This window comes from Haliotis rubra, unplaced genomic scaffold, assembly GCF_003918875.1.
Source record: "Haliotis rubra isolate DU_JTF1 unplaced genomic scaffold, ASM391887v1 Scf1283, whole genome shotgun sequence".
Lineage (NCBI taxonomy): Eukaryota > Metazoa > Mollusca > Gastropoda > Lepetellida > Haliotidae > Haliotis > Haliotis rubra.
In genome coordinates, this window is record NW_025765207.1 from 58750 (window position 1) to 75971 (window position 17222).

Below are 17222 nucleotides of genomic sequence, written 5' to 3' on the forward strand. Positions count from 1 at the left end.
AATAGATTTTGATCCAATTGTCTATCAAGGTGCATTGGCGGGGTTCCCCCAACACCAATTGATTGGGAAACTTGTGCTCATTCTAAATTCACAGTGAAAAGTGTTTTGCACATGTCTAACTTTTTAGTGCGAAAATACAAGACAGAATTAATATGTTTTGCTTAAAGGTAGTACAAAGATGCGTTGGGAGTATTGTCTAACGCCAGTCGAATTCAGGGACCTTCGGATTATTTTCAAGGTCACAGCGAGTATTCTTGCGATATCTCCAAACCTAATGGATGGAATTTGTTCGCATTTTGTATCAAGGCATCAGATGACAGTTTCGGTAACGTTTACAGGGTCAGACAGAGGATAATTGCGACATTCAGATATCGACATGTGGCGGGGGTAATAGCTATGTTTGTGAGAAACGCTTTGTCATAACTGATATGGTTTCTATAATTGTGTGCCATGAAACTGTACCCCCTGGCCACACTATAATGGAATCGCCTGACCTACTTATTTTCCTGGAAGTAGACAGTTACGCAACAGTTTGAAATGGCGGACGAGGCCAGTGTTTACATTTTGCGAAAGGTTGAAATTTGAAGTGACAGTGGGTAATACATGACTGACTGTCGAATCTGAACCCTGCAGAATCGAAGGAATAGATCCTTTCTGACAATCAACCTACGACCTGTAGCTCATCAAAGACTGTTGATTTTTATGACCGGCCGATCATGATTTCACGTACTGCCTCAACCCCGGCATGCGACAAAGGGGGTGACAGTGCTGCTGCTTAGTGTACATGCGACTAACTTGTGATTCCTTGGAACTTTGTTTTTCTTCGTTTGGGACTGGACTGTGTCCAAGCTTTTCAAAGTAGATGAACATAACAGTGACAACCTTGCGGGAAACTGTCAGAGGCAGAATTATTCTGTGAACGATGCAACGGGATATGATGGAGTAATTTCATGTTAATTCTACCAACTGTGAAATTATTCGCGACACGTCTTAAATAAGCCAGAGATTATTTGTGTATGTTTCGAAAATTTAAGTTAATTGTTTTTCATTATGGAGTTATTTTCGATGTTGACGCAAGGACATATTTTACGAGCAATAGCTTTCAATAATTAGGGCTCCTTGCCACTAGGCAGGAGACCTATTGGAATCGTTAATGGTTTTATTATTTATTATTCCGCCGTATTTTGAGCCAGTCCTACAAAAGCACCGCTGGACAGAATCGCTTTAAAAAAATCACCACGTGCCGACAGTGCTGAAGTTGTTTCTGTAAAAATCTCAAGGCTCTAGGCCCAATAGCAAAGGGGAGATAATTCAAAATTAATTCAAAATTTTCCATTTCCAAAGCAATAATCTCCGAAACTACAAGTCCGATGACTACCAAATTTCTGGAGCAGGTCTGGAATCCGATTACCTTCAATTTCAACTGAAGATCCATGGGGCTACGAGGCACCGTCTGGCCGCCATATTGGATTTAAGGAAATTTCACGTTTTTGACGGGTAGGCATATCCGCAATCCATAACTCTGCATGTATGATGTCAAGAACTTTGCACATTTGCACATATAGAGTATGTACCTCAAATATGAATATCCTCGAGCTATGTTGCGATATCTTGATTAGTTACAGATATCTAGATTTTGGGTTTTGTTGTTTATTTTTTACACAAATGTATTTTTAAAGAATCGCAGCGTCATTACAATTTCAACTACGCAGCTAGAATCTGGCAGCATGCAGTAACTTGATGAACAGTTTTTGTTCTTTGGTGCATGCCAAATTGTGAATCGTTTGGTGGCCATATTGGATTTCGGCACATTCTGGTTTCACTACTCTAGAAACGGCTTAGTTCCTCAGTGAGACGTGAAAATCGGTACAATGCATCACCATTATACTCTTGACATTTTGTGTTCTTACATGCTTATCAAACTATGCGTCGCTTGGCGGCCATATTTGATTGAAAACTGCACAAATGCAATATTGACTACCAAACTTCTGGAGCAGGTCCGCATGTCATGTGTTTGTGTATCTGATAGCTAAAGTCCTGGCGATTCCAGAACACTAACTGTTTTAACTGTAGACCGAAGGACGTCGGAGCTACAGCCTGCCAAAGAGGGAACTCTTTCTTCTCCGGAACTTCCTACATGACCCTTCGGCATCGGCTGTATTTGGAAGATGCGCTCGCCTGTCAAAAACGTGATCTAGCTCTGTTTTGGACGATTTAAAGCCCTCAAAATACGTTTCAAACACCCCTAACTCTGAAACCAACCGTCCGATTTCGACTTAAAATTACCTGTACATGTAGGCTGTTCTGATCATATCTGCCGATTTCAGTTATGTATCTCCAAACACAACAGAGGGACAAATGATTATATTTTCCACACTACAGTTGCTATCGCTGCACGATGAAAGTTAGCAGTATGTGTCCCAAACGTTTGCTGATGTTCTATGGTGCATGTGGATAGTAACAACGTATGGTACATATGTTGTTCATGCTTGTTCGAGGTAAATGAAATAGCATGTATCAAATGTACAGTAAATAATAACAAGAACAATAAGTTAATTGGAAAGTACAGAAACAATGTGATGATAAAGGCTTACATGTAGAAGCCAGTGACAATGGATTACATTTAAAAGCCAGTGGGATGTACAGAGCAGGAGAGGTTTGACATGTTTATAGAAGTTATCCAGGCAGTTAGGGTTGGTTGATGAGTTCGTCATATGCTGAGGGGATGAAATAATCTTGATCTCTGTTGATCAGGGGTCGGTGTCGTTTGATGTGGATGGCATAAGTTAATATCCGTTTGGTAAAGTCAGATTGTTTGCCAGGATTGTGTATTCTGTCCAGTTGATTTGGTGATTGAGGTTGGTCTGAATGTCTTCTGAGATAGCTGATTTGTTGTCGAATTTGTTTGTTGATGCCTGGTGCTCTTTCACTCTGGTGTTTACTGGCCTAGATGTTTTGCCAATGTAAGAATCTACATCGAAAGTGTCATTATCCACACCATACTACACAATCCTTTGAATCTAACCCTGGCCCATATGAATTCAAAGTTAAATAATGACGAATTTCCCATTACTGGCAGTGATATGATCCCTATTAAAAGTTGCCATTACTACTTTCAACATCTACATTCTACATCACATGTACAAGTGGCTTGGCTGTATCAAACCCAAGGAGCCCTAAATCCCTGCTCGCAACTATACTATATTATTTGTTTCTTGTCCCATTTTTGTCCAAATGGTTATCTTTACATACACCTTTAAGGAATATGTCGTCATTGACAAGTGAATCTTGCAATTTCGGAAGGATAATGCGATAGCTCATTTAAATGTCGATTGAAGCTGTTGAACTGACGGTTAGCATAAAGGTATCCCACGAGTGTTGTAAGTTAGCTTAACCAGGATATGGCACCAATCCCTGGAAATGCTCAAATAAATTCTACTCTGTCAGGATACCCACCACCACATAGAGGCGTACACCATCACAATTATGTTATTACATAATTATTAAGATAAAAATGTAGCAGAGAGTTCGTATGGTCCTGACACAGCCTGGCTCATCATCAGCTCGACTCAGGGCCCTTGCCCCTCTACACGCAGCCCAGACAGCGAATGTGACTTTTTTAGTCGAACCCACGAAGAACTTTAAGGAGAATATGAAGGCTCCCCCACAGGGGCTTGTATTGCTTAAAATAATACGTCCTGGGTCCTACAAGCGTACACTGATATCCATGTACAGATAAAGAAGGAAAGGGATGTAACGCACACAAACTTGTCAAACACCCCCCTCTCGTAAATAGGCGAAATCTGGGTGGGAAATTCTGAAATACACAGCCGGGATTCTTACTGAAATAAAGCCAGATGAATTCCCTTTCGATTAAAACCACAATTATCAAAATCGGTGCACTATTGACCGAGTAACTTACTTGGAACGGGGAAAAGACAACTTTTTCATTTGTACGCCAAAAACCTGCCTATGAAAATCATCGCCTCTCGGCGAAGAAATACTAAGTATTTCAATGGAAAACACGCAATCGGCGAAAAGACATAACCTTTTCGTAATCGCTAGATATTCCGCTTTCGCATTACAACATCTCAAATGAAATGAGTTACTGATTTTACCTGCCATACACGACTTTATTGGAAAATTAGCGGTATCGAGTGATCGAGGCCACCATGTTTGTCCTTCACCTTCAATAGACTCGAACCAACGACGAGCTACTCTCTTATTGGTTAATATAAAATACCATTATTATTTTTATTTCGCGGTGCGATATTTAGGAAATAAGGTTCGTCCTCGTGCTTTAATTATAATAGTTAAGGGCAAAGCTATACTTTATTACAAAACAAATTGGGGTAGAGCGAACTTTATTTCCTAAATAGAGTAGCTCGTCGATGGTGCGAGTCTATTGAAGGTGAAGGACAAACATGGTGGCCTCGATCACTCGATACCGCTAATTTTCCAATAAAGTCGTGTATGGCAGGTAAAATCAGTAACTCATTTCATTTGAGATGTTGTAATACGAAAGCGGAATATCTAGCGATTACGAAAAGGTTATGTCTTTTCGCCGATTGCGTGTTTTCCATTGAAATACTTAGTATTTCTTCGCCGAGAGGTGATCGATTTTCGTAGGCAGGTTTTTGGCGTACAAATGAAAAAGTTGTCTTTTCCCCGAGTTCCAAGTAAGTTACTCGGTCAATAGTGCACCGATTTTGATAATTGTGGATTTAATCGAAAGGGAATTCATCTGGCTTTATTTCAGTAAGAATCCCGGCTGTGTATTTCACAATTTCCCACCAGATTTCGCCCATTTACGAGAGGGGGGTGTTTGACAAGTTTGTGTGCGTTACATCCCTTTCCTTCTTTATATGTATATGGATATCAGTGTACGCTTGTAGGACCCAGGACGTATTATTTTCAGCAATACAAGCCCCTGTAGGCTCCCCAACGGTGAAGCCTTCTGCAATACCCAAAGTGTCAGAAGGGCTGTGCCCCCGGTGGAGAACTTGGGCACTCTCCTGATCTGCGCCAAGAGATCAGGAGGTACCAAACCAGGGGCACCGAGAACAACGAGGAGCCCCACGACAGTGTATTTGGGATGCAAGCGAGACATCTCAAAGGCTGGGTCCTCATATATAGCATGCTTTTCCTGAATCTTGCCAGTCTTTGCTGTCAAAAGGGACAGGAAATCCTAGTGACCAGCATACATAAATGTATTAACGATTAGTGTTGAACCGCCACTATCAAATCATCATATTGTCAATTGTGTACACAGCGTCGAAAATAGATTAAACCTCGCTGATCACATGTCATGTTTGTCAGTAAGTCACGATCCGCTTTGAACTTCCTTGTTGGGCGTTTTCGTGTCTGGCGACGTCGAAACGAACGGCAAGCAATCGTGAACCTGGCACCACATGGCAGATTTGACGGTTGATAAATGTATGCCTTCCAAACAAGGAAGCGGGGGAAAGGAAGGAATGGGATCCTGTTGTTCGGTATTGAGATAAAAGGGTGTTAACTTCCGACCTTCCACTTAGAGAAGGCGGTGGTCGCACTTACCCGTCTAGTTTAATGTTATTTCTATGACATTTTGAAGTTATTCATAGCATATCCCAAAATAACAGGATATTGTTTGTCTACGCTTTGAAATGAACGTTTCTTTTTCTTCATTTTCGAATTATTTCAATGTTGACGCAATGACATATTTGAAGTTAATTAAATGTTTTTATCATATGTGATTAATTATGATTTATGTTTCGATCATACATTCCATATATTGCGTTGTCATAGTTTAACCTGGTTCGTATTGCTTCTTCATCATATTACTACATATTATTGTACTTTTATGAGAAGGAATTTTAAGTTACATTAGCTAAGGATATCATTAATCGCTGGTTATTCCTTGCCACATAGCAGTCAATCTGTCTACTCATTTGTTGTATTTGATTGATGCATTTAATATGATATTGAATTGCATCATTTGCTTCAAGGGATTGATCAGATGTGCTCGTTATCAAAGTAAAGTCAAAACTTCTTTCTGTAAGGTATACAGTGGAAGTTGACACCTTAATTGCTATGGGTAGACTAAAGAAATCATTTATTTAGTTTCAACGCTCAAAATACAACAAAGAATTCAACGGGAGGCCTCAAAGAATAATCATAGCAATGCTTATAACCTATAGCTACGAGGGCAAACATACCTGGGATAATTTGTTTCAATGCGATATGCACCGGGTAAAATATCACTTTGTCATGGTGACATGACATCATGAACAGTGTTATGACGTCACGTTGCTTCTGAGAAGCCGCCTTCTAAATACAACGATGACGGGGAGCCTGCCTTTGTTGGAAAGTAGATTATCGCGTAATTTCCGCAATTAAAGACTTCGGTAATAAATAGAAAATTATATTCGTGACCATAATATGCTAGGTTAACGACCTAAATATCGGCATATCCCTTCTCTGGTTCCGAAAATACCAAGATTTAGGCAGTTGTATTGTAAACTGATATTTATCTTCTTTAAAGTCGGCTGTATTCAAACCATGAGAAATGTCGTCAAATAATGTCTGATGACAGTTACCAACGTCCCAATAGTGTCCATATATTTTAGAAATCTATAACAATATAGCACAACCTCCTACTTTTTTTATAAATGACAAAGGATTAATCAACCATATTAAAAGGTTGTCAGGCTTGAAGGACGAAGCTCATTAAAATCTATTGCCAGCTCCCTTTTAGAGACTGATGAAAGGTTCGAAAATGTGGGACATAAATGCATGAAGGTTTTTATTGTTGTTCATACCCGTTAGGCCTCCCGCCTCTACATGTATTTGAGATATAACCGTTAGAACCACCACCACCCCCTCTATGTCTTAAAGTATGCAAGATATAACCGTTAGAACACACCACACCACTTTTCTGCCCATTTATTCAATTGGGCTAAATCATAGTTGAGAGTTGCTTCTATGGATTTTACATATTTTCCCGCAACACCGATTGATGTGTCCTCTGCCAACATTGTTGTGTTATTTTGTAAATTTCCAGGTAAATCATTGACATATACAAGGAACACAAATTAACTAAGGGCAGATCCTTGAGGAACCCCTTCTGTAAATATTATTCAAACAAACACTTTCAAAGAATATAACACGTACACCCTATACCCACGTATGATATGATATTGATCAAGGCTAAATATAGATAATTAAATTAGTTTCATGAAAAAATATCCGAACGATTACATTATGATACTGAAAGTGTAATCGGCGGGATATGGTGATTGTGTATACTCTTATTCTACCGACCTTCACCTCAGAGAAATTGCCAAATACACTCCATTTTAAGAAAGAGAAGAAGCCAGAAATGCCGATTATTACCGTTGTCGTTCTGCGTGATTTTGCGTCAGTCATGGCGTCACGCAGCACAGAAACTTGACAGTTTCGTGTAAACACATCACATTCCTGTATTGTATCTATTTTTAATTTCCTATTTCTTGCTTCTATGCTCTTTCCATGAAAATGGGTGTCTGAAAATTTGAGAAAATGCTACACAGTGTAAAGTCTGAAATTTTCTTTGTTTACACTTTCAAACAGGTGTTGTCTTTCGAGCACAGCAGTTGTTTCCACCCCAATATCTTTCGTTTCACTTTATCTAGACACTTGGTATTGGTGCCCAAAAGACCAGTTGTAATTAGATTCTAAAATGTATCAGGAATTCACTGGTAGGGCTTGGACGAGTAGGAAACAATGGAATCGAGTACCCGCATGTACGTACCCGAATCGGAATCGAGTACCCGGAAATGTAAGAAATACATTCGGGCCAACTTTCTGAATATTCAATCACGATTTGACAGAGATTATTGTAGAAAACTTGAACATTTGGTAATAAGAAACTGACCTCAAGTTATTTAAGGAATTCACTGGTAGGGCTGGGACGAGTAGGAAACAATGGAATCGAGTACCCGTATGTACGTACCCGAATCGGAATCGAGTACCCGGAAATGTAAGAAATACATTCGGGCCAACTTTCTGAATATTCAATCACGATTTGACAGAGATTATTGTAGAAAACTTGAACATTTGGTAATAAGAAACTGACCTCAAGTTATTTAATTTACGTCTGTTTAACCAATATAGAGAGAAACACCATTACTTACATTCCTCGTTATAACAACGAACGTTTTGTTCCTGCTGCTACTGTAACTTAACTACTCACTGCTCATGCACAGATAAATTACAGTCATTAAAACTATGCTCCATTAATCGGACAATACCAATGATGTAAAAACCCGTGAATTTCCGGGTTAGAATATGGATCTTCAGTAACCCATGCTTGTCGTATGAGGCGACTAACGGGATCGGGAGGTCAGACTCGCTGACTTGGTTGACATATGTCATCGGCTCCCAATTGCGCACATCTATGCTCATGTTGTTGATCACTGGATTGTCTGGTCCAGACTCGATTATTTACAGACCTCCGCCATATAGCCGGAATATTGCTGAGTGCGACGTAAAACTAAACTCACTCACTCACTCACTCAATGATGTAAATGTATGTTACGTCAAAAATTAAAAAGACAAGCTATTGTCTGCCCTTGTCATTAACAGAGCTCGCTCCCTTTCCGGATAATCGATTCCTAGAAATAGGACTCGATTCCAGCTGTACCCGACCCGGGTTCGAGTACCCGAGTACCCGTCCCAGCCTTAGAATGCAGTGATTCATTTGTCGCCGCCGAATATGAAATACAAGTGATGTAATTGGCGTTTCAATATCGGCCTTCGCGAAACGTGATTTTGTAATCCAATAGGGCGCAAAGTGCACTAGGGCGTTTGTGTGAGTGTATTTATGAAAACATCTGAACACGATTCCAGGCTTATCGGCAACGTTTCAGAATTATTAGTGATTTTAATAAAAATGATATTATTGTTAATTAATATACTATTTTTGAAAGTCTATACTGCAAGTAATTATCCGAATTTGTTTGGATATGTCCGTCTGGCATCCCTTCCCATAAATGGATTTTAATTATATTTTTACTAATCATTTCAGCAATAGGCCTAATTTCGTTTTCATTCTTCGAATGTTTTAATTGAAGCAAATCATCTTTTAAAAATGCTGTATTAATTGATGAAAACTTAGTTAGCATAAATTTGCTCTCGCAACTGATGTGTAGGAAAATAAACATAACATTATTATGTATCTATTTCTGTTGTGAGTGATATGCATGCCTACTTCGTAGTCACTTTGATTAAATGTTATATTTGAATATCGAAACCTTCTTGTCACAGCGAACATAACACTATCTCTTGTCATATTACACGATAATATTTGGAATTTTTAACTTATTTTATAACAATATCTGAATGCTAATGTCATACACTGAGAGGTTCATATAAGGAATACTATGGCGCAATAGTATTTCTCTGCCGAATCGTTGCAGCGTTCTATAATACACTTATGAAATATAATACATGTTTTCCGTCCTTGAAGACATTGAAAAGAACAATCTATGCATTAAATGGAGGTTAACCTCATTAATGAGCATCAAAGAAATTATGTTTATCTACTACAGCGTTCTATAATGCACTTATGAAATATGATATATGTTTTCCGACCGTGAAGTCATTAACAAGAATTATGCATTTTCTGCAGTCACTTGTGAATTGAACTAAATGAGGGTTCGTCTGATTAATGAGTATCGAGGGAATTATGTTCATCTATAAATTAGACGCAGCTTCATGTTTTTCAAGACATCTTTTCGGAATATGCGTCTGTGAATGGCGTTCAGATAATGACGATATTGCACAGTATTATTCATAAGATTCCTGTCAAAAGTAAGGCCGGATAATAGATCGATTATATTCAGCAGTGTTGGCCCTGGGGCCTATAGTACAATTACAGTTTGATTACTTGCACGTGGTGCTAGTAACATATTAAGTTTCTATTGGTATTGAATGCATATTTCAGATAAAAGCTATCGTATTAATTGCACAACATCTATATTTTTTTATGTTAAAAGATTTGGCAATGTGTGTTCATACATTACAGTTTTTGACAGACTTGACAAATAATTAATGAATGATATTGATAGCATCTTCACGGCTTGGCCATACAGTCATGACAATTTAAGGAGTGAAAAGTAAGCGATAGGTCTTGTGGGAATTCAAAGATTCATTAAGACTGTAGTCGTCTAAGCGTAACTCTGTGTAATATTTATACATTTTCTATCCACGGACAACATGCTTCTAATATTAATATTATTTTCATGGATTCATCATATTTTATCTATAGCTGTGCTATCGTTTTCATTAAAATGTCTTTTCTGTTTGGAATTGAAGTAAGTCCCACACAGACCTGGGATCATATGTCTTTGAAATATATATTATGCAAACGGCTGGATCCTTATTTTCCAATACAAAACGTTCGTAACGCTACGACATTCGCATGTCTATGATAAACTATAGAGTTGGCCTCAACCATTGACTAGATTACATTCTCATCGTCAGCAGAGAAATTTCGACTTCTCTTTTTCCTTGGGGTGCAGGCGACATTTTGCGTTTCCATTTTTGGTAAACCGGAAGTAAACAGAAAACGGAACTATGGGATATATGGAAGCTAACCAGTGACGTTAACAACACTGTTAAACTTTGACGGCGACGTTAGCTAACGGCATGACTAACCATGTTTTGAACAACGCATATTTAACGTTCGGTTACCTAACGGCCGGTAAAGAATTTAACCGTCCGTTAGGAGTTAACCGGCGTTTAAGATAACCGAGTATTGAACAACCGGGCCCAGATAGATAGTTAGTTAACCAACTAAGTACGTTTCCAAGAATACCATCATATTCTAATTTGAGCAATAAACCTTTATGCCATGCCCTGTAAAAAGCTTTTGAAATATCACAAAACAGCATACAGTAAAGGTGGTGATTATCTAGGACTGAGCATATATTATGATAAATGTCTATGTTGAGATGTAGTAGAATGACTAGCAGTAAAACCTGACTGGAATTTACTTAAAATGTTATGTTCATGGAAATGGTCGTGCACATGCTTTACCATTATTCTTTCAAGGATTTTCCCAAGGATAGGTAATAAACTAATAGGTCTGTAATTAGTTGGGAGGAATGCACCTCCTTCTTTCAAAATAGGAGTAACATTACCCGTTTTCCACAATGTAGGAAATACAGTCACTCAGTGATATATTATACAACAAACAAAGAGGTTCAGCTACAGATGTACAAATTCGTTTTAACACTCTCATGCTAATGCCATCAGGTCCACTAGGTTTGTTTGCTGGTACGGTCTTATCAGATACCTCCTTTTCGGTTACAATGACATTTGTTATACTGATACCACAGCGATGGCTAACAGGTGGCAAGGTCTTGCCGCCATCAGTAACATTTGAAACATATACAAAATATTCATTTAATGTTTGAGCTTTATCCAAATCTGTAAAAACTGAAGGTATCCCAGAATCATCAGTGACAAGAAGGGGAATGGGTCCCGATGAAGTAGTCACCACCTGATTGAGTAGACTGAGGTGATAAAAAATAGATTAAAAGTTTCCCTTTGCTATTCTTTTTAGATTATTTACTTATTCCTTTGCTTTTTGTATTTAAATAGCTCAGAAGTATTCAGAGATCGAAATGCTTTTTTCCTTAGACGCTCTCTTTTCTTTTAAGTATGTTACGAGGGGCGTTGAAAAAGTAGTCAAACTGACTATATTCTCGATGTCCAATGTTTGAAGAAAAGCTTCCATTTTATTTTGAAGGAGTCATTAGCAAAGTCATATCCAAAATTTCATGTGGGTAATGTGGTTAACGAGATATTAGTCATCACAACATTGGGGTATTATGTTTCTTACAAATTTGCAGACAATGGAAAACGATCTCCCATTTGGTATCTAGTAATAGTAATAGTCCGTTTATATGGCGCTCACATCCAGGCACATTGCCTGATCACGGCGCTACGTACATTACTTTCCCCGACCATAGGACACTATCGTAGTTTCAGATACTTTTTCAACTCCCTGGGGACTGTATAGCCATGCTGCCTGTTAGGCGCAATGAACTAAACACTCACATTGCCAGCACATACTCACGGGTACCCATTTTACAGCTGGGTGAACTGAGACAATGTGGATCTAAGTATGTTGTCCAAGGATACTACGCAAATGTGCCCATCTCGGGACCCGAACCTGGGTGCCTCCTCGAAACCGGGCCTTCAGCGTGATAGGCAGACGCCTTACAACTGCACTATTGCGCCATCTCTTGGATAAAGGTATACCCTCAGATAGTATCACATAAAATATGTTCAGCATAGCATTGGATGACTTCCCATCATCAACATTCAAAGATTTGGATTGCTCGATTTACATTTAGACGGGGACTGTTTTTTTTTTTAAGACACCCTCATTTTAAATTTTCAAAAACATTGTGTCCAGATATACAACATATTGAGAGCTGACACTTGTGTGACCATTCAGTATTTAGTTTAAACCCTTGACACCATGTATGAATAAGTGAAAACTTTAGGATGAGTTATATCCTTATGATGACGTCAACTAAAAGGGGGTGGGTAGTGTCTCCAAAACAAGTATTTTCAGTAATCACATGAAGGGGGAGTCACTTGAACAAGCGATTATAGCTTAAAATTGCTTTTTTGTTCTTTTTTTTTAAGTTCGCGGCTACCAAGCTTGGCATGTGCAAAACTGTTACACCTTCCCTGTGACCTTTAAAATGACCCCAGGGTCACTAAATTCAAGTGGTGTCGGTAAATCTCGTCAATAAACCTTCGTACCAAATTTGAACAAAATCCATCATTTCTTTCTCGAGTTCTTTCAGTAAACCGAAGGGGAAGTCATTTGAACAAGCGATTGTGGTTTTGAAATTGCCTTTTTGTGCAGTTTAATATCTAAGTTCGATTCTAGCCGACCTCTACCAATCTCAAACATACAAAAATGTTTCTTGCATATTTTGTTTCCTGAAGTTTAATTTGTGATGCATTTTATTGCTAGTCAGCTAGGCTATTCCATTTGTCCGAACCACAACATACGGAGACAGATTATTTAGCAGACCGGGTGCTGTACTCTGGAATTGATTACCTGAAAATGTCAGAAAATCGGAAAATATCAACAGTTTCCGATCTTGTCTCAAAACCATCCTCTTCAAACGAGCATTCGACTAAGCGCACATTAGCAGGACTCTGGATATGCAACGCTATACGAATGTCTATTTTGAATTTATTTGATTTGAAATACCCGTTAGAAACCCACCCCCACCCCACCCCACTCTATATTTATACATATCAAAACCTCACAAGATATTTGCGAAAAGACATGATACAGAGGACAGTTTATATCGATTATATATCAGGACGAATATCATTTTCGTCATATGGCTAAGATTTGTCAATTCTTTCTTGGGTTATCGCGCTGACAATCTTTATATTGGCAAAACCCTCAGATTTTTTCTGTGACCTTGAAAATTATCTCAAGGTTACTCCATTTCACTTGTGTCGGTGAATCTCGCCAATATACATTGGTACCAAATTTGAACAAAATCCGTCATTTCTTTCTTGAGTTATCGCCCTAACAAGCTTATTTGATGTATGAAATGCAACGAAAAACAAACACCCGCGTATTTACGAGTGATTAAAACTGTTATTACAATTTACGTATATATTTATTACATTTTACCGGAACGAAAATTTTTACAATTTACGTCAATTTTTATTACAATTTGCGTATTACAATTTACGTCAATTTTTATTACAATTTGCGTTTTTATTACAATTTACGTCAAGTTTATTACAATTTGCTGCAAGTATTACAATTTGCGTTTTTATTACAATTTACGTCGTAACAGCCACACTCAGCAATAGGACTAAGCTGGAGGTATACTTGATCGAGGTCGTGCAACGTACATTGACTCAGGATCCCGAGCTTCAAGATAAACAATTCCCACTTGGCAATAGGAGAAGAGCAAACGCTTCGCCTGGCGGTAACATATACTAGGTGTAGTTCAATCGCTCCGGAAGAGAGTTTCATGTAAACTCAGTGTTTTCAAAATGATCTAACGCTGGTCAAATATGTGAGGATATTCATCACAGGTCAGTCACTGGATTGTCTGGTATAGACTCGACTATCTACACATTTACAGATGGCCGTCATATAGCTATGCCGCAGGACGGATTCTATCTATCTTCCGTCTTTCTCTCACTTTGATAGGATAAACATTTGAATAAAAACGTACATAGCCTTTGGGAAGTGTTGTCATACATTGAGGCCAGCTATTAGCCGTTCAAATATGTTCTTATGTTCAGTTTTCCAATTTTGAAAAGAAAATTTTGAATGTTCGAAATATTTGACAAGTGTAACCGGAATGGGCGTCGTTAGTCTGAAACTAGTGACGCACAGCTCGGCCAGAAAGCTCTCCTGTAGTGAGTGAGTGAGTTTAGTTTAACGCCGTTTTTAGCAATGTTCCAACAATGTCATGCTTGAAAACGACATAAGTATCTATACCAAAACGTCGCTGTTATACAATAAAGAAGCTGATCATCCATAAAGGCCTGTCATTCGTAATATCACAGGAGACACCAGAGATGGGCTTCACACATTATACAAGCGTGGAAAGTCGAACCCGGGTCTTCGGCGTGACGAGCGAACGCTTTAACCACGAGGCTACCCCACCGCCCCCTGTCTCCCGTAGGCCACCGGTGTGAATCACACGTGGGGCTCGGAAGAAGAGAGAAAACAGTACAACTTGCAGCGTAAGGTGTATTCTTGACAATAATGTTTGTTTGTTGATCAACCCAGCAATCTGCAATATACCAGCTATATGTCGGCGGCCTGTAAACAATCGAGTCTGGACCAGACAATCCAGTGATCAACATCGCGAACATCGATCTACACATTTGGGATGTCTTGACATGTGTCAACCAAACATGTGTCGACAAGCATGGGTTGTTGAAGATCACTTCTGACCCGTATCTTCATGGGTCTTGACTATAGTGAACACATACCTGTTGGAATATAGTTATAGCAGTGCCGGTTAGTTTGGCCGCTCTGGAGTTGAACCGTTTCTCCAAATACTGCAATGAAAATCAAATCCTAATTAAGAAGTAAGGTGATGCTTCACAGTAGAATTACTGCTTTAACATCTTGTGTCGATCGTCCAGTATATTGTATAACGCTAACAGGGGGATGTTAACGCATGGGTTGTGCCATACACCGCTATACAACTCCTGGAAATAAGCGAATCTGGACCAGACAGACCAGTGATTGATATTATAAGCAAACCTATCTTGAAACGATTACGCGCATTCGTCCACGTCACCGAGCCTGACAAAACAAAGATTAAAGTTGCTCCTCAGCGTGAAACAACATGCTTCCGTACGTAAAAATGAAACAACATGCTTCCGTACGTAAAAGTGAAACAACATGCTTCTGTACGTAAAAGTGAAACAACATGCTTCTGTACGTAAAAGTGAAACAACATGCTTCCGTACGTAAAAGTGAAACAACATGCTTCCGTACGTAAAAGTGAAACAACATGCTTCTGTACGTAAAAGTGAAACAACATGCTTCCGTACGTAAAAGTGAAACAACATGCTTCTGTACGTAAAAGTGAAACAACATGCTTCCGTACGTAAAACAATCTATATACTACGCACTAAAACATTCCATGCGAGCGTCAACATTTGTGTTGTTATCTTGCTGTGTAACGCCACACTCAGCAATATTCCAGCTATATGGGGGTGGTCTGTAAATAATCGAGTCTGAACCAGACAATCCAGTGATCAACAGCATGAGGATCGATCTACACACTTGAGCAAAGATGGCATGTGTCAACCAAGTACGCCAGCCTGACCACCGGATCCCGTTTGTCTCTTACGACAAGCATTGGTTGCTGAAGACTATTCTAACCCGGATCTACACCGGTCCAACCGTCAACGAAATAGTGTAAGATGATGATTTAATCTCAAACCTCGAAGGAACTTGTAAAGCCGTGGGGATAGAACAAAGGGATGTATAGCACAGTTGCCAGGATGATGCCAAAGACCATTCCAAAGACGTACAGAAAGTACTCTGTTCCATTTGTGTACATCTCAGCCACAGTGCCGAGGATGGTAATCGCCGAGAGGAAGGACACCAGAATTGACAGCGACACCGGCAGTATTTGCAGATCTCTGTTTCCCATCAGGAATTCCCCCGTAGTTTTCTGTCGTCCCCCTTTACAGGCATAAAATATTCCCACAACAGCTGACAAAACCAGGGATGTAATAAACACAGCATAATCCGCTGAGCCGAACGATCTGTTCACAGCCGCCATTGTAGAAAAACATTCATCACGTCCCCACGTGAACACCCTTGACCTTGCGGAGTGCAAGCGTAGTCGTTGTATTCATACAGCTATATATAGCTGAACCTCAACCGGATGTCATGACATGAAATCTAAATCGTCCCTTTTAGCACAATTTCGATGTGTTTAACATCAACAGCACAGCGGAACTGGAAGACACGTTAATACACCACACATGTAAATGGTAGTGGTATCATGTCAAAATGTAACGAAGTCTGATAATGATGTGTTACAACTTACACGTACTCAGCATTATATGGAAGGTTAGTGTACTCGGTATATAGTCATTTCAGGATGTTTGAAAAGTTGTGATTGTGTATTGTTTCAACTCAAGTAGTATCACCTTCCAGAGTTATTCAGTTAAATCTATGTGTGTCGTCAAGTACGGGTGAACGGAATGACAGGTCCCGGAGTTTGTTGTGTTGTGAAAGCCCCATTTGCTGACTGGCTTGCTTTGAAATGCTAGTCGAGAAGCAAAGGCCATGTAAATATGTTTGTGTATTGTTTGTTGTTTAACTCCGCAATCAGCAATATTCCAGCTATATATTCATGAGTATCGATCTACATGTAATTGGGTGAGTGAATGAATTTAGTTTTACACCGCACTCAGCAATATTCCAGCTATATGGCGGCGAGTCTGGACCGGACAATCCAGTGATCAACATCATGAGTATCGATCTACATGTAATTGGGTGAGTGTGAGTGAGTGAATTTAGTTTTACACCGCACTCAGCAATATTCCAGCTATATGGCGGCGAGTCTGGACCGGACAATCCAGTGATCAACATCATGAGTATCGATCTACATGTAATTGGGTGAGTGTGAGTGAGTGAATTTAGTTTTACACCGCACTCAGCA

The 17222-nt window shown here is 39.3% G+C and overlaps 1 protein-coding gene across 1 annotated transcript in view; it reads right to left on the reverse strand.

Annotated features, from left to right (window-relative positions):
- The window catches only part of LOC124266858 (sodium-coupled monocarboxylate transporter 1-like), a gene marked incomplete at its 3' end in the record, with an annotated part of 34535 nt that extends 18191 nt beyond the window's left edge, over nt 1-16344 (reverse strand). The window contains exons 1-2 of the mRNA XM_046701668.1: nt 15990-16344; nt 15025-15093 (exon numbers count right to left, since the gene is read on the reverse strand). Coding sequence (XP_046557624.1) covers nt 15025-15093; nt 15990-16334 — 414 coding nt within the window. The remainder of the gene's footprint in view (nt 1-15024; nt 15094-15989) is intronic.
- Between the last annotated feature and the right edge of the window lie 878 nt (nt 16345-17222).